Here is a 17365-nt window from a genome sequence, read left to right on the forward strand (position 1 = left end):
CTTATGTTTTAACATGTCTCACACAAAAAAAAAAAAAACCCAAGACACACATCATGGTCACCAGTTCTAACCAGTAGCGTTTATTAATGCACACTGCAGAATTACGAGCGGTGTTACAGCAGAGCTCATTGAGTGTATAGATTTCTCTAAATCAAGCAAAGCACTTAAACAGGAAACACAACCACAGAATAACACGCATACACACACACTACACTAGAGTGAGTGAAGCACAGACAAAGAGTGTGTGAGATCAGCTCAAAGTGAATCAGGTTTCTATAGATAAAGATACAGAGTGCTAAAGAGAAGGCTAACGTTAGATTCATGCAATTCAGCCGTGTTGGTGCTCGAGGGGAAACGCATCCCGATTGGTCACTGGCAGGCAAAGGGGCAGGGATCAGTTGACGAAAAGCGAGCGCGTAAACTCCACAAAGTCGAACGCGGATGGGAGCTCACGACCTTTACTGTCTAAATATGGTTTCATGTGTGAGATGCAATAATCAGCCTGTTCCTTGGTTAGGTTCTGCAGTGGAGAAAGAGAGAGGAAAAAAACATTAAATCAATCTGGTTATTTAATTACATTAACACTGACTCTATACTGCAAACAGATTAAAAAGTAAAATATAGCCATGTATTTACAGTAGCTTTCACTTCAAGCATTTACAAGAAAACCCGTAACTGTAACACTGGTGCTATGTGGATATTTATGTTACAATAAAAACAGCTTTTTGAAATGCATTTCTGTTATAAACATTACATTAATAAAACTAACTGTAAACAACACATGTACGGGCTCTGACTTGCCTTAGTGACAGTTAAATAATACAACACAATAAGGACGCTTGCCTGGCTAACAGATGTGCAGTTTGATCATATGTGACCCAGTCTAATAACTATGATTTTATGGAGAGAATCGTGAATCACAAAAATGTCTTGATTTTCACAGTCCGGGTCACATCATCATCATAATCATCTGTTAATATCAGCGCACTGCTGCTGGAGATCCAGTCACATTGACATACAATACTAAATGGTGTATGACGTACCTGGTAGAGCTCCTCCTTGGTGACGTACGGTTTGTTCTCAGCACTGAGAGCACGGAAAGCACTCTCGATCTCCTCACTAGATTTGACGTTCTCTGTTTCGCGGCTGATCATGAACGCCATATACTCCTGCAAGGACACATTGCCGTCCCTGCAAACACAGAAACGAGGTGAGCTGAGTGAACACGCGTGTTGTGGCGGATTCAGAAGGCTGGCACTCGGCCGCTCACCTGTTGGGATCCACTGTGTCCAGGATGGACTCAAACTCTGGGTCTGGTTCTCCTTCCTCCACCATGGGCAGGTCGTAGCCCAGCGAGCGCAGGCAGGATTTGAACTCCTGGTGATTCAGACGACCAGATTTCTCTTTGTCGAAGTGTCTGGGGTGAGAAATGAGAAGCGGAGAGGAAAAGGATTTAGTAAATCTAAATTTACAAATTCTAACTGAAACATTAAATTCTACCTGACTTGTGTTCCAATTGTTTTAACTAAACACTCTGTTCAAATCTGAATTGACAAATGAGTAAGAATGTTTGTAACACAATAGGGCTTTTGATAAATAAAAGTAAAACACTGGTCAATAAACACTGGGATATGGATATTCAGCTAAATTTTTTTTTTTTTTAACTAAAACATTGCATTTGTTTTAACATTGTTTTTTATTATTATTATTTTTAATGTTTTTTTATTTTTATTTTTGATTTTGTACTCACTTGAACATCATGCTGAACTCCTTGAGCGCCTCCTCTGTGACTCCTGTCGTGTTTCTGTGAAGGAATTAAGTGTGTTTATCAGTACTTGGACATTCACAAGTGTGGAACAGCTCTACATAAACTATCCTGAACAGTGTCAGTGTGTGCATGTGTAATACCTGGCTTGTATTTGCTGCTCCAGGTTGTGCTGCATCCTCATGCCCAGCTGGTCCAGCTGATCCCATTGCTGCGCCAGGCCTACCGTGCTGTGCTCCGTGTACTTGTTGTCCAGAATCAGGGCCTCCTCCATGGCCGCACCCAGATCCTCAATCTTCTTCAGCTGGCTGCGCATAGCACGGATCTCTTGGTGCTTACGCTATTATATACACACACAAACACGCGAGTGTCAAGACGTAATGAGAATGAAAATGCTTTGATTTTAAATCAAATAATTTTATTTGCTCATATCCTGTTTTATATCAAAACCTCACTGATGACAACACTCACCTTTGTGGCCTCTAGCTGAGATTCCAGAGTTCCAGACTCTTCCACCATACAGGACCTACCCAAATACACATGGTAATGAGAGGAGGCCACAACCGCAGATTCTCAATACAACGTCACATCCATCATCACTACCTCCTGCTAGTGTAACCCTAAAGTCTGTACACTGTTAGCACAGCAGAAACGCTAATACTACTGACAAAACCTCTGGTGACACAAAAGTCATTTCCTGTCAGTTGTCCTATATTTATAGCTCTTGCCCACACCATCAAGCCATTCCAGACTACTGCACCCAGAACAGCCACTCAGGTCATGCTAATGGAGGCTCATATCTGTGCTCGTATCCATGCCACAGGCAGCAGGGCCAGAAACTCATTGTGTTAAAGACTGTTGATAAAAAATTTTCAATAATGTCTGTAATTAAAAAGTACACTACGGGTTTTAAGATACGCTTTGTTATAAAATATACAGTGTAGCAGGAGGTTTTATTTCCCAATGAAATGGTGCCCTCTAGAGGTGTAAAGAGGTTTTACTGTTTCTCCTGTTTTTGCTACAGTCCCTGTGCTCTGTTCTACAGTGAAGAACTGGCATGATGTTTAAAACATACCGCCACTATAGAGTCAAAAGTTTGCAGACACCTGAACATCCCATTATTTGCTGTTATAATACCGTTTACTCTTCTGAGGAAGATTTTCTACAAGATTTTGTTCAAGCATTAAATTATCGCATTTTTAATGACGACCAACAAGATGTAAACCTTCTTTCGTGCTTCATTTGTTTCCACATGTTCTTATAATGAACATTACCTTATATTTACTGTATCCTTTCTAGTTTGTCCTGCAGATGTGACAGGACCAATGCCACACTAAACATCTGACTAACCTCCATTTGATGACTTCTCATTTGCATAGTTAGCATACAGGAAAGCGTAAATTTTAAATTCATTAAGAAGGCAGTATAATCCAAAAATAGGAAATTAAATTGATGAATTTGCGTTAGAACAAACAAGATCTCTAAAATACGATGCCTTAAATACAGATCTCACTAGGGTTGAATCGATGTTTTGAAGTCATTTTTGCAGTTTCCAGCCCTGAAGCTAGTGTGTGAAGGTTTTTCCACCCCTTTCCAAAAAACAAAACAAAAAAAGGTGTAATAATGCTCTGTGACTGTGCTGGAGTCGAGCCACGCTCTGCAGGATTAGGAAGCTGAACGGTCCATCTGCTTGCCTCATGGCCACATCACGGTGGGTTAGTAGAGAAGACTGAGCACACGCACAGCTCAAATGGTGGGTTTTAGACTCAAAGTGCATGATGAGGAAACCCAATAGATGGGTGGGGAGGGCGTGGGGGGGGGGGGGGGGGTAGTGGGACTGATGAGGGAATCAAAATGGAAAGAAAACCTTCCAGAAAGATCATCATCGACTTCATACTGATAGACTTGGATAACCCGACGATAGGCTATGCTATTCACAGACCAGGAACAAAATGACAAAAATAATATAGCATAAACAAATTGAGAAATGAGAAACACAAAACACAGGGGAAGAAATCAAACATGAAACACAGATACAACTGATCTGTCTAAAAGTGAATAAACATAATGTCACATTATTTAAAATGTAGTTGCTCAGTGTAGACATGTTTGCTGGAGCAATGAGGCAAACGATGTAACTCATTTGTAACAGAAGCCTCGGGGTCAAAGTCTCCAGTTTAGCCTGATGCGCTAAAATAGCTGTAAGATCCAGCGCAACTGGAAAAAAACTTGTCGTAACTGATCCAGGCTTTAGTAAACAAAGTACTGTTTATGTTTTCGTTTTTTTTTTTTGTTTAATCATGTTTTACATCTGAACTACTCCTGAATGTTTTTCTAAAACACCTGCATACTAAACACTTATTACAAATATTCCTACATACACAATCTCATTCAAACACATAGGCATAGAAAAAAACTATAGAAGATATGGAGAAAAAAATGTGATATTAACCCATCCAGAAGATATGTCCTGATTAGAAAAGTGATCCCAAGCATCAGGACAGGCAGCGAGAGAGCGGGAGGGGGCAAAGTGGGGAGGGGTAGAAAAAAGAGAGAGAGAGAGACACACAAACAGTTACATCATCGAGCAGTGACATCATCAGCATTTAGCACCCACATGTAAACACACCTAGCGCTAATATGACTAAAAAAAAGCTCAGAGTTCTCCCACTTCCCAAAACACACACACACACACACACACACACACAATTGGCAAAGCATGCACTGACGATGAAACATATGAGCAGCAGAAACATGATTACACATCGACACATAGTGCATGCATAATATCCGTGTTTGCTGAATGTAGGACGACACGACTGTGTGCTCTTCCTTTACCTGGTCTCCTGTAGCCACTGGTGGAAGGCGTTAGCATGTTGAGCAAACTCCTGTCTCAGCTTGTCATTCTCCTCCTGCCTCCTCTGCTCCTTCTGCAACTCCAGTTCACGCTCCTACAAGAAATAAAAACGGACAGCATGCAGCTTAAATTCAGATTTAAACGTGCATCAAAGGTAATAAATCAGTCAGGTGTGTTGGTAGCTCCTTACCTTGATAATCTTCTGCAGGTTCCTCCAGGTCTCCTCCAGAGCCTCCATAGTGAACCAGGTGTAGGGGTTGGACACCACCTGGTAGCTCTTGATCTGCCGGTCGAGCTCGGCCAGCTGGTTGAAGTCGGCCTCGGCGGAGCTCAGGGACGAGCGGAAGGCGTCGTGGGCCTCGCGCAGAGCCTTGATCTCCTCCAGAGAGTTACATCTTACAGGGTCGGTCAGATCCTCCTCAGCGTTCTCAAACCAGCTGTTAAAGGCGGATGCTTTCTTAGCGAAGGTCAGGAACAGATCCTCCACCTGGGTGAGACAACGCAGGAAACTTACTGACGTGAACCGTCTCACTGAACATTACTGACGTGTGAGGATTCATTGTCCGTACTGTAGAAATATTTAACGTTAGTAGAGTTATTTTAATAGAGAGCTGCTTTACCAAAGTAACAAATTAAAATCAATACACGTCACACTCACATGTAGCCCAAAGATTTTTTAAATTTACCCAAACTTGTCTTGGCGGCTAAGATTTTTGCTTTTAGCTATTTTTGGAACTGTATGGGTGATATCTGTCTAAGATGGCTAATGGTCAGACTCAGGTATTTTGCAAGGTGTGTGTGTGTGTGTGTGTGTGTGTTTTACCTTTCTAAAGTGTTCCTGAGCCTCCAGCAGCTTCTTCTTGCGGGCTGCAGATGTGGCAAGCAGCTGGTTCCAGCGTTTCATCAGTGTAGCGTGACGAGCCTCGATGGCTTTGGACTGCACGTGTTTGGCTGCCAGGAGTTGATCCTTCAGCGCCGTGATGTTGGTGATGCCCTCCTGCTGGAACGCCTGAAGTCCAGCGTCGAATGTTTCCTATGTTGAGGGAGAGAAGGTGCATAGGTACAGATAAATATCCTTTATTATCTAGGAAAAACTATTTTGTTTTAGGGATGCACCGAAATTTCGGCCGCCGAAAATTTTCGGCCGAAATAGCATTATCGGTTTCGTCCGAAACGTAAGAAAGCGCTGAAAATAAAAGCCGAAATTGTCGCCACGCCTCTCCCATCCTCCCGTCTCGTTCGCGCTGTCATTACGCATCAAACACGGAGTATGTCGGCGGTTTGGAAGAACTTCAAAGTTTCAGATGAGGACAGCAAAGTTGCAATATGCAACATTTTTTTAATACAAACAAAAAGAAAATATTTTAAACATGTTTTTTAATGAAGCCATTTTCGGTTTCGGTATCGGTTTTCGGCCAAGTGCATCCAAAAATTTCGGTTTCGTTTTCGGCCCAGAATTTTCATTTCGGTGCATCCCTATTTTGTTTAATTAAATTTGTTTTAGCAATTTTATAATTTTTTACTCAAAAATTAAGTTTTTGCTTTTTGCTTTGGTGTTTGCATCCAAATTTACTGTTATATTCATTACTTATTTAAAATTTTGTGATAAAAAAAAGTCAAACTAAATATAGTAATCAATTGTATTATTCCATTTTTACAGCGTGTCATTTCTGCCGCAAAGTTAACTTCAGTGTCTCACACCTGCTTAGTGAGCAGCGTCTGAACTGATGACAGGTCGCGTCCATAATCATCTGTCTTCAGGCTGTTCTCTTTTTCACCTGAACAGTCACAAAACAGGTGCAGATTATCAACCTGAAGTACTGTACACACACACACACACACACACACACACACACTGTACTATCATACCGATCCATGATTCCACCACGTCGGCCTTCCAGTTAAACTGCAGGAAGGCGGAGTTCTCGTCCAGCTTGGCCTTCCTCTGCGCGGCGGCTCTCTCCAGCTCAGACACTTTGTCTCTCAGCGACTTCATCTTGGCCGTGATGTTGTCCACGTGGTGGTTCTCCTGCAGTCACGACTCAGTGTCAGTGCGATGCTACAAACATTTACATAAAACTACAGATTAAAGGAAGGTTAAAATACCTTCTTGATGAGCTCGTCTCCGTTAGCACACACGTCGTTCACTCTGTCCCTGTGGACGGTGAAGTCCGTCTCAAACGCCTCGTGCTTCTTCAGCAGGCCCTGAGACAGAAGACGTCGGTACGTTTATATTTATATTCCCGTTTTAACATAAACTCACCAATCACAAGGGCGAAGTCCCTCGTATCGGAGACGTACAACAGGCACTAATAAAAAAAACTGATTTTATGTAATAATGGTGAATGTAATAGAGAGGAATATTGGTACCTGCACAGCTGCCAGCGTGTCACCGTAGTCCTCACTTCCAACCAGGTTCAACTTTTCATTAATCCAGGCTTCTTCTTCCTCGACATTAGCCACAAACTGCTGATACTCCAGCGATTCCTCCAGCCTCTGCCCCCTGCAAACACACCACACAGAGCATTTTACCCACTGTTGGTCCATACGGGCGTAAAACTGATGGGAATGTTGTGTCTGACTGGTTAAATGTTGAAGGTCTGCCTTATTCTTCACATTTACACAGTGAAGCTCCACAGACAGCAGGTTCTGCTCTAATGAATGTACAGGACAGTGATACCAGTACATTACACTCCCTGAAACATTATTGACTGTGTCTCACACAGCAGAGGACCGGCCCTGTTACTGTAATGGTGATGCACTAATACCTTTTTTTTGTATCAATACTGATACAAACATAAAAGTACCATCAACCATGATTTAATTGATCTCTGCAAACATATATCGCTCTGTGCGTGTTAGTTGATGCTGTGTGCTCCTAGCAAAGAACTCATGATGAATTTTATCTTGTAACAGATGACCGGATTATCGCATAAAGATGCTGTAGTGTCCTTTTGATATTTTCCACGCAGCACAGTTTGCTTTACACATCCAGATCTGGTTTCACATCATCTGTTCAACAGCTGAACATACACTAGGCATGTGTCATTTTTTAGGAGTGTGAGGAAATGAGCACTGTAGTGGAATCACTTAAAAAAAAACATCAAAGGAAATGCTACAGTTATTGTAAAATGAAATAAAAAGGATGCTCGGTCTGACCTGGCAGCGGCCAAATCCTTCAGGTCCTTCCAGTGCTCGACAAACTGCGCCAGCCTCTGCTGGATCTCGTCCTGCCCGATGGTGTTATCATCAGACAGCTTCCTCCCCGTGTCGAGCACAGACTGAAGAGGACAAGCATCGAGTACCTCAACATGACCTACCAGTAACTAAAGCAATGAAGGATGACATTGTGAGAAAGAGTCACAGTATCTCACCTGAATAGCTGGCTCGTGAGCTCCCAGCTCAGCTTCCAGTCTCTTGTGCTTCTTCCTCAGGTTCTGTACTCCTGTCAAATCACGTCCATAATCCACCGAACTCACCAACAACTTCTTTTCCCTGTCAGCACACATCAGAAAAATGTGCGTTAAATAAAAGAAAAAAATAGAAAACATAGCAATATATGCTACAGTATAATACACACTTGATCCAAGATTCTTCATCGTCTAGGTCTCTGAAGAACTGGTGCAGACGATGCGACTCATTCAACTTGGCTCGGCGTCCAGCAGCCATGCTCTTGATTTTAGTGAATCGTCCATTCACGGCATCGCGTTTATCTTTGACCTGAGAGGTGTCGAAAGCATTGCTGGCCATCAGGCTGTCAGCCTGGCCATTGAGGTCCTTCAGACGATCCTGGAACAGCAGAATGAAAGTTAGTGATGAAGATCTCTACTGTTTACTGTGTGAGAGACTTTCTGTGAAAATATTCAAAAGTTGTTCAGTGAGTGCGGTTACCTCATGTGCAGAGATGTCAGCCTCCAGAAGCTGGTGCTTCTTCAGCAGGTTGTTGACCGAGGCCAGATCCTTCCCATAATCCTCAGAGGCGAGGAGAGCTTCGACCTGCAGACAAAGAGTAAAGAGTAAAAAACATGACCCTGTGTGATTTAGTTATAAGACCATTTCACTGTGAAACCGTTCTCACCTCCGACAGCCAGAAGTCAAAGTCCTTGATGCCGGTATTGAAGTTCTGCTGCTTGTTGGCCTCCTTTAATTTCTGACTTTTCTCAGCTGATTTATTCACCAGGAAATTCCACTGTTCATCCAGAGCCACCAAACGAGACTGGGCACACACACACACACACACACACACACAGCTTGATCAATCACATTTACCAGAGCACTGTTGGCTGATTAGTCATAAGCTGAGATGAAATTAAAATGCATTTAACATCATACTTTCATTCTGGAGCATAAACAGGACCCATATTTACCTTGACAGCGTCCTCACTTCCTGCACATGCACCCCGCTGGATGAGGGCATTTCCTGTATCGATGACACCACGGATACGGTCAGCGTTGGCGTGAAGCTCTGCCTCAAACGCCTGGTGTTTCTGGTGCTTGCTCTGAAGGCAGTGATGATCAGAGTGAAGTTCACAACTTTCATAATCTTATGCTGCTCATGTTTGTAAAGCAAAAAAAATAAATAACTAAATGAATAAATAAATGTAAATGGATGAAACGTGGTGACGGGGAAACAAATACACCATCAGACAGGACTGATAAATGAAAAACTATTTGCTGCTGCTACGCGCAGGATAGCAGCACAGATGGAATATTTGAAAGTCTACTGAACAGCAAACAAGACGAGATGTGACTCTGTAAACGGTCAGAGAAGTTGAGCTGTTTTGTGGACTACATTCACATTACAGGACTGACAGCTAAAAGGCAGAGACATTCAACGTCAGTGTACGTCCAGGCATCGGTTCCCAATGTTCCCATGGGGCAAAACATGCTAAGAAACCCCGTTAGATTACAAACATTTTAGTAAAACAGATTTTTGTATTTATATTCATGTAATAAATGCCAAATCAGACCCACAGAACACCATAAAAGTAAATGTTCGTGGAGAGCTAAAAATGGCGACTAACAGTAACTGAGCATCCCCGAGAGGGACTCTTTAGTCATCATTTTTCTAGCTATTAATCTTATTATTAGTACATTCTTTCCGGTAATTAATATGAAACTATATCCCATATATAAAAGTAACTAATTTACAACCTTAAACCCCAATACTTATTTACCTATACATTCATCTATGTTATCTGAATGGAAAAAGTTCGTGGAATGAAATGAAAAGGGAAAAAAAAAAAATTTACTTTATATTTTCCACAAACTCACAGCTGACGAAAAATTAAACCCTGAATTATAGATTAATAAAGAGATATGCTATAAGGCTTGCAAGGTGAATGTAGTCGTTGTTCCATACTATCTTAAAGAGAGAGGGAAGGAGAAGCTCAAATATTTTAGACACACATTATGAAGCAGCTACAGCATCGCACATCACACACCCACACAACGACTACAGCAGAGCAGAATGCAGGTCACCTTTCTCTCTCATCCTCTCCTCACTCCGCAAGTTTAACCCTGCAATTGTTATGCAGACCCTCACCACATCAACAGTATGGAACAAAAATTCGGAACAAAATCAGCCCAAAACTGACACGGACCACAAGATGCTGACAAACTGCTTCAGTGACGGAACAGACGCGCTACAGTGCAGAAGATGCTGAAATAAAATACGTTCATAACAGGCAGACAGACAGCGCAAGGAGACATGAATTGGGGACACGGAGCAGGGACACTGCTGGAGCTCTACCACACGTCCACTACACACGCACACACACACCCCAGGGTATGATGACACCCTACTGAGGTTAGCAAGCAAACACGCTACTCCACTTACCAGTAGTTTGGACAGCTAAAAATAAGACACGAGAACAAAGAGAGGTTCAGTTTGATTCAGTACACACTGACAGGGGTTACAGGAGAGACAGGGAGCATTACCATGTAAATAAAAGCACAATGATAATCGGTAATTATTTAATCGTTAGGATTAGAATAAACTCAAGTCTGTAAAAACTATATCCAAAAATCCTGCTACAGATAGATAAATAAATTATATTGTAGTCCTACATGAACAATAAGAACTGTCGAGTACATGGGAATGGGATTAAAAGAGTTAAAAAGTTACAGTAATGGTGAAGTTAGGCAGGTTTGTAAAAAAACACCGAAACCTGTCCAGCTCTAGGTAAACATATGACGTATAGAATTTGAGACTGAGATTATATTTAGGCCGATGAGGTCAGCAGGTACCTGGATGTTAGTTGGGTCTTTATAGGATTCATCAGTGGCCGTCTGCAGTTTCTCACTGATCCAGGCTTCAATCTCGTCCACATCTCTGCTGAACTGCTGCAGGGTCTGAGACTCACCCAGCTTGGAGCGTTTCTCGATCATCTGAGCCTTCAGCCGGCGCCACCTGGAGGTCAGGACACACATTTACACTTAACACTTCTACTTTACTAGCAGCTCCACTAGATTCCTGTTCTATTGGTTGGAAGAAAAAAATCCCTGACCTGTCCAAGACTTCGTTGCGACGGTTAAAGATGTCAGGTTTGGCATAATGATCGGCAGAAATGAGCTGGTCTGCGAAGGACTGCAGTGCGGCGATCTTCTCCTCCTGTGGAGACGGTGTGGGGTCAGCCAGACAAAACAGACAAAGCATGTGTCTACTAAGATTTGTTCACGTTACACTGCTAACCTGCACGTTGATGGCTTTGTCAAAGTCCTCGTGCTTCTTAATGAGAGCCTCCACACTGTCGAGGGAGTCGCCTTTTTCGTCAGTGGCCAGGAAAGCTTCTCTCGCTGCCATCCAGTTCTCAGCCTGCTCACAGTCACGGTTAAAGAGCTGCAGGGAACACAAGAACACAAATTACAGCTCTGGACCTTGAAAAACTAATTATATAGATATAAAATATGGATAGATATTCACTATCCGCTGGTGGATGAGGTGAACCAGTGGTGGCATAGTCCGCAAATATTATTAATTAGCATTTATATTCAGTGTCGTGGGATTTAGCTTAAAACATTACACCATAAAAGCACAACGCAGAAAAATGGAAAAAGTGAAATTCCTGTTTTTAAATGTAATTTCTTAGTAGCATCGTACCAAAAGATGTTCAAAAAGTGAATTACACCTTTTAGCATTTAGTTGTTTGGTGACCAAAAAAAAAGGCACTACAGCCAAATTATGATGTTTTTTTACATTTTAGTTGGACCCTACTGCATCCCCCTTTCCCAAATGCCTACATGCTTAAACTGCAAAGAATATAAACTAAAGTGGTGTCTCCCCCTCACCTGCAGCTCCAGACACTGATCCAGCATCATCCTGCGCTGCACCCAGGCCTTCTCCAAATCCTCCCTTTCGCGGTCCAAAGCCTCCAGTTTCTGCTGAATCTCAGGACTGGCGTAGTGACCACGTGCCAGCAGCTGCTGCCCAAACTGCTCAAAGGCCTGGAAGGTTCCAGCACGTGCATCAATCTCAGTCCTGTGCTCCTGCAGGAGAAGGAGAAATGTTTTTAAAGATGTGAACGATGCGGCCACTAAGTCTCGGCTGACAAGACTTATAACGACGAGTTTGGTACCTGGTGTCTCTCCAGCAGTGCTTCGGCTCCGGTCACATCCTTGGCGAGCTCTTCAGAAGATACCAGTCCACGGATACCGTTGATCCAGGACATCAGATCCCTGCAGGAGCGACACACAGGGATAAGTTCTAGTGCAATCATCTTACTGGCTCTGTTTAAAGCTTAAAACATCATGAGAAAAAAATCTATCATAAATAATTGTGGAGTAACGACATCCTGCTTTACTCAGAGCTCCTCAAAAACACCTGGTTATATTATAAGCTACAACAAAACAGTTCAGTCAAGAAGTCGTAGCCGTTGTAGCATGTAGCCGCTCTCTACCCTCACCTGAAGTCACTGAGGAAGCGCTGCAGGTCGTGCGAGTTGCCAAGTTTGTCCTTGCGCTGATCAGCGCGTCCCACCAGGCTGCTCCAGGCCGTGTTCAGCTCAGTGCATTTCTCCTGAATATCATCCACGGCCTCAGGATGGGACTGAATCAGACGCTCGGCTGTCTCACCCAGAGAGTTCACCTGCCACAGGACACACAGAGAGATTTTTTAATGCACAAGCAGATTATCTAAAGAAACCAGTGGAGACACTGTGTGTGATGGTGAAAAATATAACCCATGATTGAAGTGTAATGTACTTTTTGTGTAATGATATACTCTGTGACTTTTCTTTTCTGTGACTGACTACCATAGTTTTCTTACTCAGGGAGTAGGACGAGAAAGTAAAGCTCGCTGAGACTAATTAGAGAAACTATTATCAATGTAACCAACCAACCAAAAGAGTTACAGTCTGACCTTGTCTCCCAGAGCAGCCAGGTCTCTTTCAAAGCCTTCGTGTTTGCGTTGCAGGGCCTGAACGCTGGCCAGGTCATGACCATAGTTGTCAGTGTTTAGGGCCTGATTCTTCTCCTCAATCCATTCTTTGGTCTCATCAGCATCCCTGAAAACCACAGAATATCTTATGTTCATGTTTCTTTAACATTTTGGTGAAAGCTCCACTTTCGTCCACCCAAATCTTCCAAAAAAAAAAAAAAAATCTAAAGGACTTGATTCTTTGGTACTGTACCTGTGGAACCTCTGCACTTCGTGGGCACTTCCCAGCATGTTGCTTCTGTCCTCTGCCAGCTGCTGCAGCATTCTCCAGCGGTTATTCAGCTCCTGTAAACACCCAGAACGCAGTCATCAGTATCCACTTAACACTATTTATGTACACACAACCCAGTCAAAACAGTTACAGCATGCTGACCAGACGTAAGGGTTCAGGCTTTGTCTTTTAAAATAATTCCAGGCTTTCCAAAGCTACATGCTACAATTAAAAATTAAGTCTACTTAGTGCACTTGTTGCTAAAACCAAAAATGTGCCAAAATTGCAATTCTTCTTTTTCCCCCCTCAAATAATTTGCATTAAACCTTATTTTAAACCCTGGTGATTAATCTTGTTGATAAAGATCATGCTGCCACAAATGTAAAACTAAGTTGCCTCTAGAGATGGGGAAAATGGATTAATCTACATATGGTGAATCGTTTGTGTTGCAAATGTTGAAATGTTCTTTTTTTTTTTTTTATTCTTTTTTAATTTTTTTGTTTTGTTTTTATTTATAAATGATGCATTTGTAGCATGCTCTAAACTATTCACACAATAGCAAGCAGCACAGCATTATGTATGGTAGGACCTAAGCATTTGCTAATTTTGTTTAGAACTGTTGCAAAATTGTAAAAATATATGAAAAAAAAATTAATAAATACTAAAATGTATATATTTTTAAAAAATGGAGATATTTATAAAATTGTGGGAGAAACAGAAGAGCAATACTAATTAAATCGGCACCTAGGCATCATGATAATATAGTTTCAGGTGGTCCCTGAAGATTCCCATCCCTAGTTGCCTCTATTGGAAAGAACTCTACTTCATAGTTTTTATAATATATTGTAACGGTTAGCATTGACCACTAGGAACCTGCTGGAAATTTTCAGAACATCAGTAAGAATGTTCCTAATACACCAGCTTGGATTTATAGAATGGTTCTGTCAAGTCATTCAGAGCAGGACAACCAAACCATAATTTTATTTTAGGTAAACCCTAAACCGCTGGTGCCCGTGTAAACAAAGACGTAATGATTACACAATTCCAGACATAAACACAAGGAGGCGATGCTTGACAACATAGGTTCATGGAGAAGGACGACTGAATACAGACAACAGATAAGATAAAAACAGGACATCCAAACAGCTCTATATATTAAGAGCCCTAGATAGCTGATGACGTCATCAGTACGTCTATAGGGAACATTTTCCAAAGTGACACAGTCTCTATCTAGGGCTCTAATGCTTGCATTAATCACCATATACAGCAACAGACATCACAGGACAACAAATGACTTAAAAAACGAACAAGCAAAGTGATCAGGTTGTGAGCTTTTGGAGACACGCTGAACTGACGCTTTTAAACATCAGCGTGTGGTGTTTTAGGTAACGAACACGGACAGAAACAGCCAATGTAGCAGAGTGGGAGCACAGGACGATGGTGAAGGGGGACAGGGTTAGTCCTTCAGGCGTGAGGACAGGATGACGGAGCGAGGGGATGGGATGATGTTCTACGACGAGGACACATGTTTCTTACCTTGATAGTATTAAAGTTAGCCGTCGTTTGGACAGCCACGCGAATAGACTACACCGAGTTGGAAAAATCAGGGGAGAGTAAAAACAGGAGGACACAAAAATCACACCAATCAAGAAACAAAAAAGGCACCACATTCATGTACACAGTTCCACCCTACACTCTAAATCACATCATGCACACTCAACATCTCGCTTCCTATTCGCCAAATTTGTGATAAATACACACACTGCATTAAGGATAAATAACATTACCTTCCACGGAGAAGCACTTTTAGAGTCAGCTTCATCCTAAAAAAAAAGGAGTGAATATTTGTATTAGAATTTTATGACTGTTAGAAATGATGATTTACTTTGAGCATGCAGTGTACACGGTGCTAAAATGACAAGGACCTTGCCAGGAGCTGAACCCAACATCTCTTGTTGCTGTAGCAGGAACGGAGGGAGAGAGAAAGTTATAGATTAAAATTTATTTTATTGGATACCATGTGTAACACACGTTCATTTTATTTAGTAGTGCACTCTGACACGGACACTTTCACTCTTTTATGAAGATATTTAGAATTAGTCCAATAGAAAATGATCTCCAACATCCGTGCCAGAGAAAATCTAGTGCAAGTCTAGTGCGCTACTGACCACAGACCATTTATTACATAAAATACTGTATAAAGTCACTAACTCAATGTTTCATACTAATTATAATTTATTCCACCTAATTTCCTGATATCTTAGATGTGTTCACTAAGACAGTGTCAAGATGGCAAAAAAAAATAAAAAAAAATCCAAATTTGTTGATCACCTGAGCTTGCACCATGGGAGCCTCCTCAGCCATCAATCCCTCCGACTCCAGCTCGGACGCCACCTTGTTGATGTCCCTCAGACGAGACTCGTTTGCCTTCAGATCCTGATTCAGGACAAAAAAAAAAAAAAAAAAAAAAAAAAAAAAAATATATATATATATATTTTTTTTTTTTATTAAGTCACATTTTTCAGTATTATTTAGGCAGATTTTATCCAACTGTTTAACAACTTGGATGCACGTGGTAAAGAAAGAACGCACCTTCTGGAAATCATCGAACTTCTTCTGCAGCACCTCCACTTGTTCCAGGTCAGACCCCACCTCCTCGTTGGTCAGTGCTCCCTCCTTCTCGTTGATCCACTGTTGAAGCTCGTTGGCCTCACGGAACAGCATAAACTTCTTGCAGCTCTTCTCCAGCATGTCCTTCCGCTTCTCGCCCAGCTCCAGCAGGGTACCGTACCTGGGGCACGGAAGGAGGGTCAGAGGTCAGAACTCAGGACTTAACCAGATCTTTAGATGTTATGGCTGAAAGGTAATCCTGTGAATTGGATTTATTGTGTCCTCCTCCTCCACACTGACTGGATGTTTCACTACTGCTTCATTAGCAGTTTTACATTTAATCTACTGATGCATAACAAAAACTATAAAAAAAAAATGTATTCTGAGTAAAAAAAAAATTTATTACACATTTGCTTGATTGCTTTTAGCTACTATTAAGGTAACACAACACTATCTGAGCTTCTATGAATTTAACAGTAAACGGTACAGAATGTAGATGCTGGGCCCCCGTGAGAGGGAAATGCCAGGACATGTGATTCTACGTTCTAGATTTTGAATATCAAAAGCTGTTTATCCTTTACAACAGCATCCTGACGATAGAGCAGCTGCAAACTCAAAGGTTTATTTCAGTGTCTTTATACTAAATTGCTCTCTTTCTTTAGTTACAGCTTATTCACATGGACTTTCAGTGCAGATGCAAATGTACTGCGGGAAAAATTAAAAAAAATTTTTGAAGGCATCTCCAGCTTCAGCTGTAACTACTAAAAATTACTACAGCATAAAGAAAAATAAAGCAATAAATGAGGCGCTGTCGTAGTTGTCACAATGTCTCGGCTTAATCAGACTACCCAGAGACTATTACAAAGACATCAGTCATTATCTAAAGAAATCTGGAAAACACCCGAATGTTTCATGCCAGAGTAAGGAGTTAGTTGACATGCTAACACTCCATTGAGACCTCTTGGTTACCTTAGCCATAACCCTCCATGCAATCTACTTCAATCTAGAATTAAAATGCACAATGTACAGAGCGGTGAAGGGGAAGAGTGAAAGAATGATGAAAAGCAGAGAAACTTCACGAAAAAACAGACACGCCTTCTATTCCTTTTATGGATAGAAGTTAAGCAGAAGGATGGCCTCACAGGAAAGAAAAGGAGATGAAATAGAAATGTTAATAGAGGCAAGATTCATGACATGAAGCATCGGTGTCTAATGAAAGAAGAAGAAGAAGAAGGAGAAGATGATGAAGGGTTAAAGATGTGGTGTGATGGATTTGAAAGAGCACAAGCCTGGGTCCTACTCACAGTTCCTCCACCTGCTTCATGCGCACAGACACACTGCACGCTTCCTTGGTGGCCACATTCCTGCCACAGGGCAGGCCGAGCACACACACACACAGGCGTTAGGGGAGGGATTAGGGGAAGCAGGAGAGGAATAAAGAAAGGCAGAGACATTAGTTAAACTGAAAGAAGAGTCACAGCCCTG

At 41.8% G+C, this 17365-nt stretch overlaps 1 protein-coding gene across 8 annotated transcripts in view; it reads right to left on the bottom strand.

The window, feature by feature from the left end:
- Positions 1-51: 51 nt before the first annotated feature.
- The window catches only part of sptan1 (spectrin alpha, non-erythrocytic 1), a 29525-nt gene continuing 12211 nt past the window's right edge, over positions 52-17365 (bottom strand). Inside the window, exons 22-56 of one of the 8 annotated variants that reach the window (XM_053478232.1) lie at positions 17185-17244; positions 15863-16061; positions 15602-15706; positions 15196-15228; positions 15058-15093; positions 14807-14854; positions 13253-13344; positions 12982-13126; positions 12527-12708; positions 12200-12299; positions 11913-12110; positions 11317-11463; positions 11132-11235; positions 10872-11034; positions 10462-10476; positions 8990-9121; positions 8701-8838; positions 8514-8618; positions 8203-8411; positions 7997-8117; positions 7782-7903; positions 6993-7125; positions 6729-6827; positions 6492-6651; positions 6324-6400; positions 5446-5655; positions 4813-5109; positions 4604-4716; positions 4218-4235; positions 2237-2291; positions 1909-2105; positions 1751-1804; positions 1271-1417; positions 1044-1191; positions 52-520 (exon numbers count right to left, since the gene is read on the bottom strand). In XM_053478232.1, the coding sequence (XP_053334207.1) occupies positions 395-520; positions 1044-1191; positions 1271-1417; positions 1751-1804; positions 1909-2105; positions 2237-2291; positions 4218-4235; positions 4604-4716; positions 4813-5109; positions 5446-5655; positions 6324-6400; positions 6492-6651; positions 6729-6827; positions 6993-7125; positions 7782-7903; positions 7997-8117; positions 8203-8411; positions 8514-8618; positions 8701-8838; positions 8990-9121; positions 10462-10476; positions 10872-11034; positions 11132-11235; positions 11317-11463; positions 11913-12110; positions 12200-12299; positions 12527-12708; positions 12982-13126; positions 13253-13344; positions 14807-14854; positions 15058-15093; positions 15196-15228; positions 15602-15706; positions 15863-16061; positions 17185-17244 (4288 nt within the window). In that variant the 3' untranslated portion in view covers positions 52-394. The remainder of the gene's footprint in view (positions 521-1043; positions 1192-1270; positions 1418-1750; positions 1805-1908; positions 2106-2236; positions 2292-4217; positions 4236-4603; positions 4717-4812; positions 5110-5445; positions 5656-6323; positions 6401-6491; positions 6652-6728; positions 6828-6992; positions 7126-7781; positions 7904-7996; positions 8118-8202; positions 8412-8513; positions 8619-8700; positions 8839-8989; positions 9122-10461; positions 10477-10871; positions 11035-11131; positions 11236-11316; positions 11464-11912; positions 12111-12199; positions 12300-12526; positions 12709-12981; positions 13127-13252; positions 13345-14806; positions 14855-15057; positions 15094-15195; positions 15229-15601; positions 15707-15862; positions 16062-17184; positions 17245-17365) is intronic. The other 7 variants (XM_053478238.1, XM_053478235.1, XM_053478236.1 and 4 more) reach the window with 7 other exon arrangements.

Source organism: Clarias gariepinus, chromosome 19, assembly GCF_024256425.1.
Source record: "Clarias gariepinus isolate MV-2021 ecotype Netherlands chromosome 19, CGAR_prim_01v2, whole genome shotgun sequence".
Lineage (NCBI taxonomy): Eukaryota > Metazoa > Chordata > Actinopteri > Siluriformes > Clariidae > Clarias > Clarias gariepinus.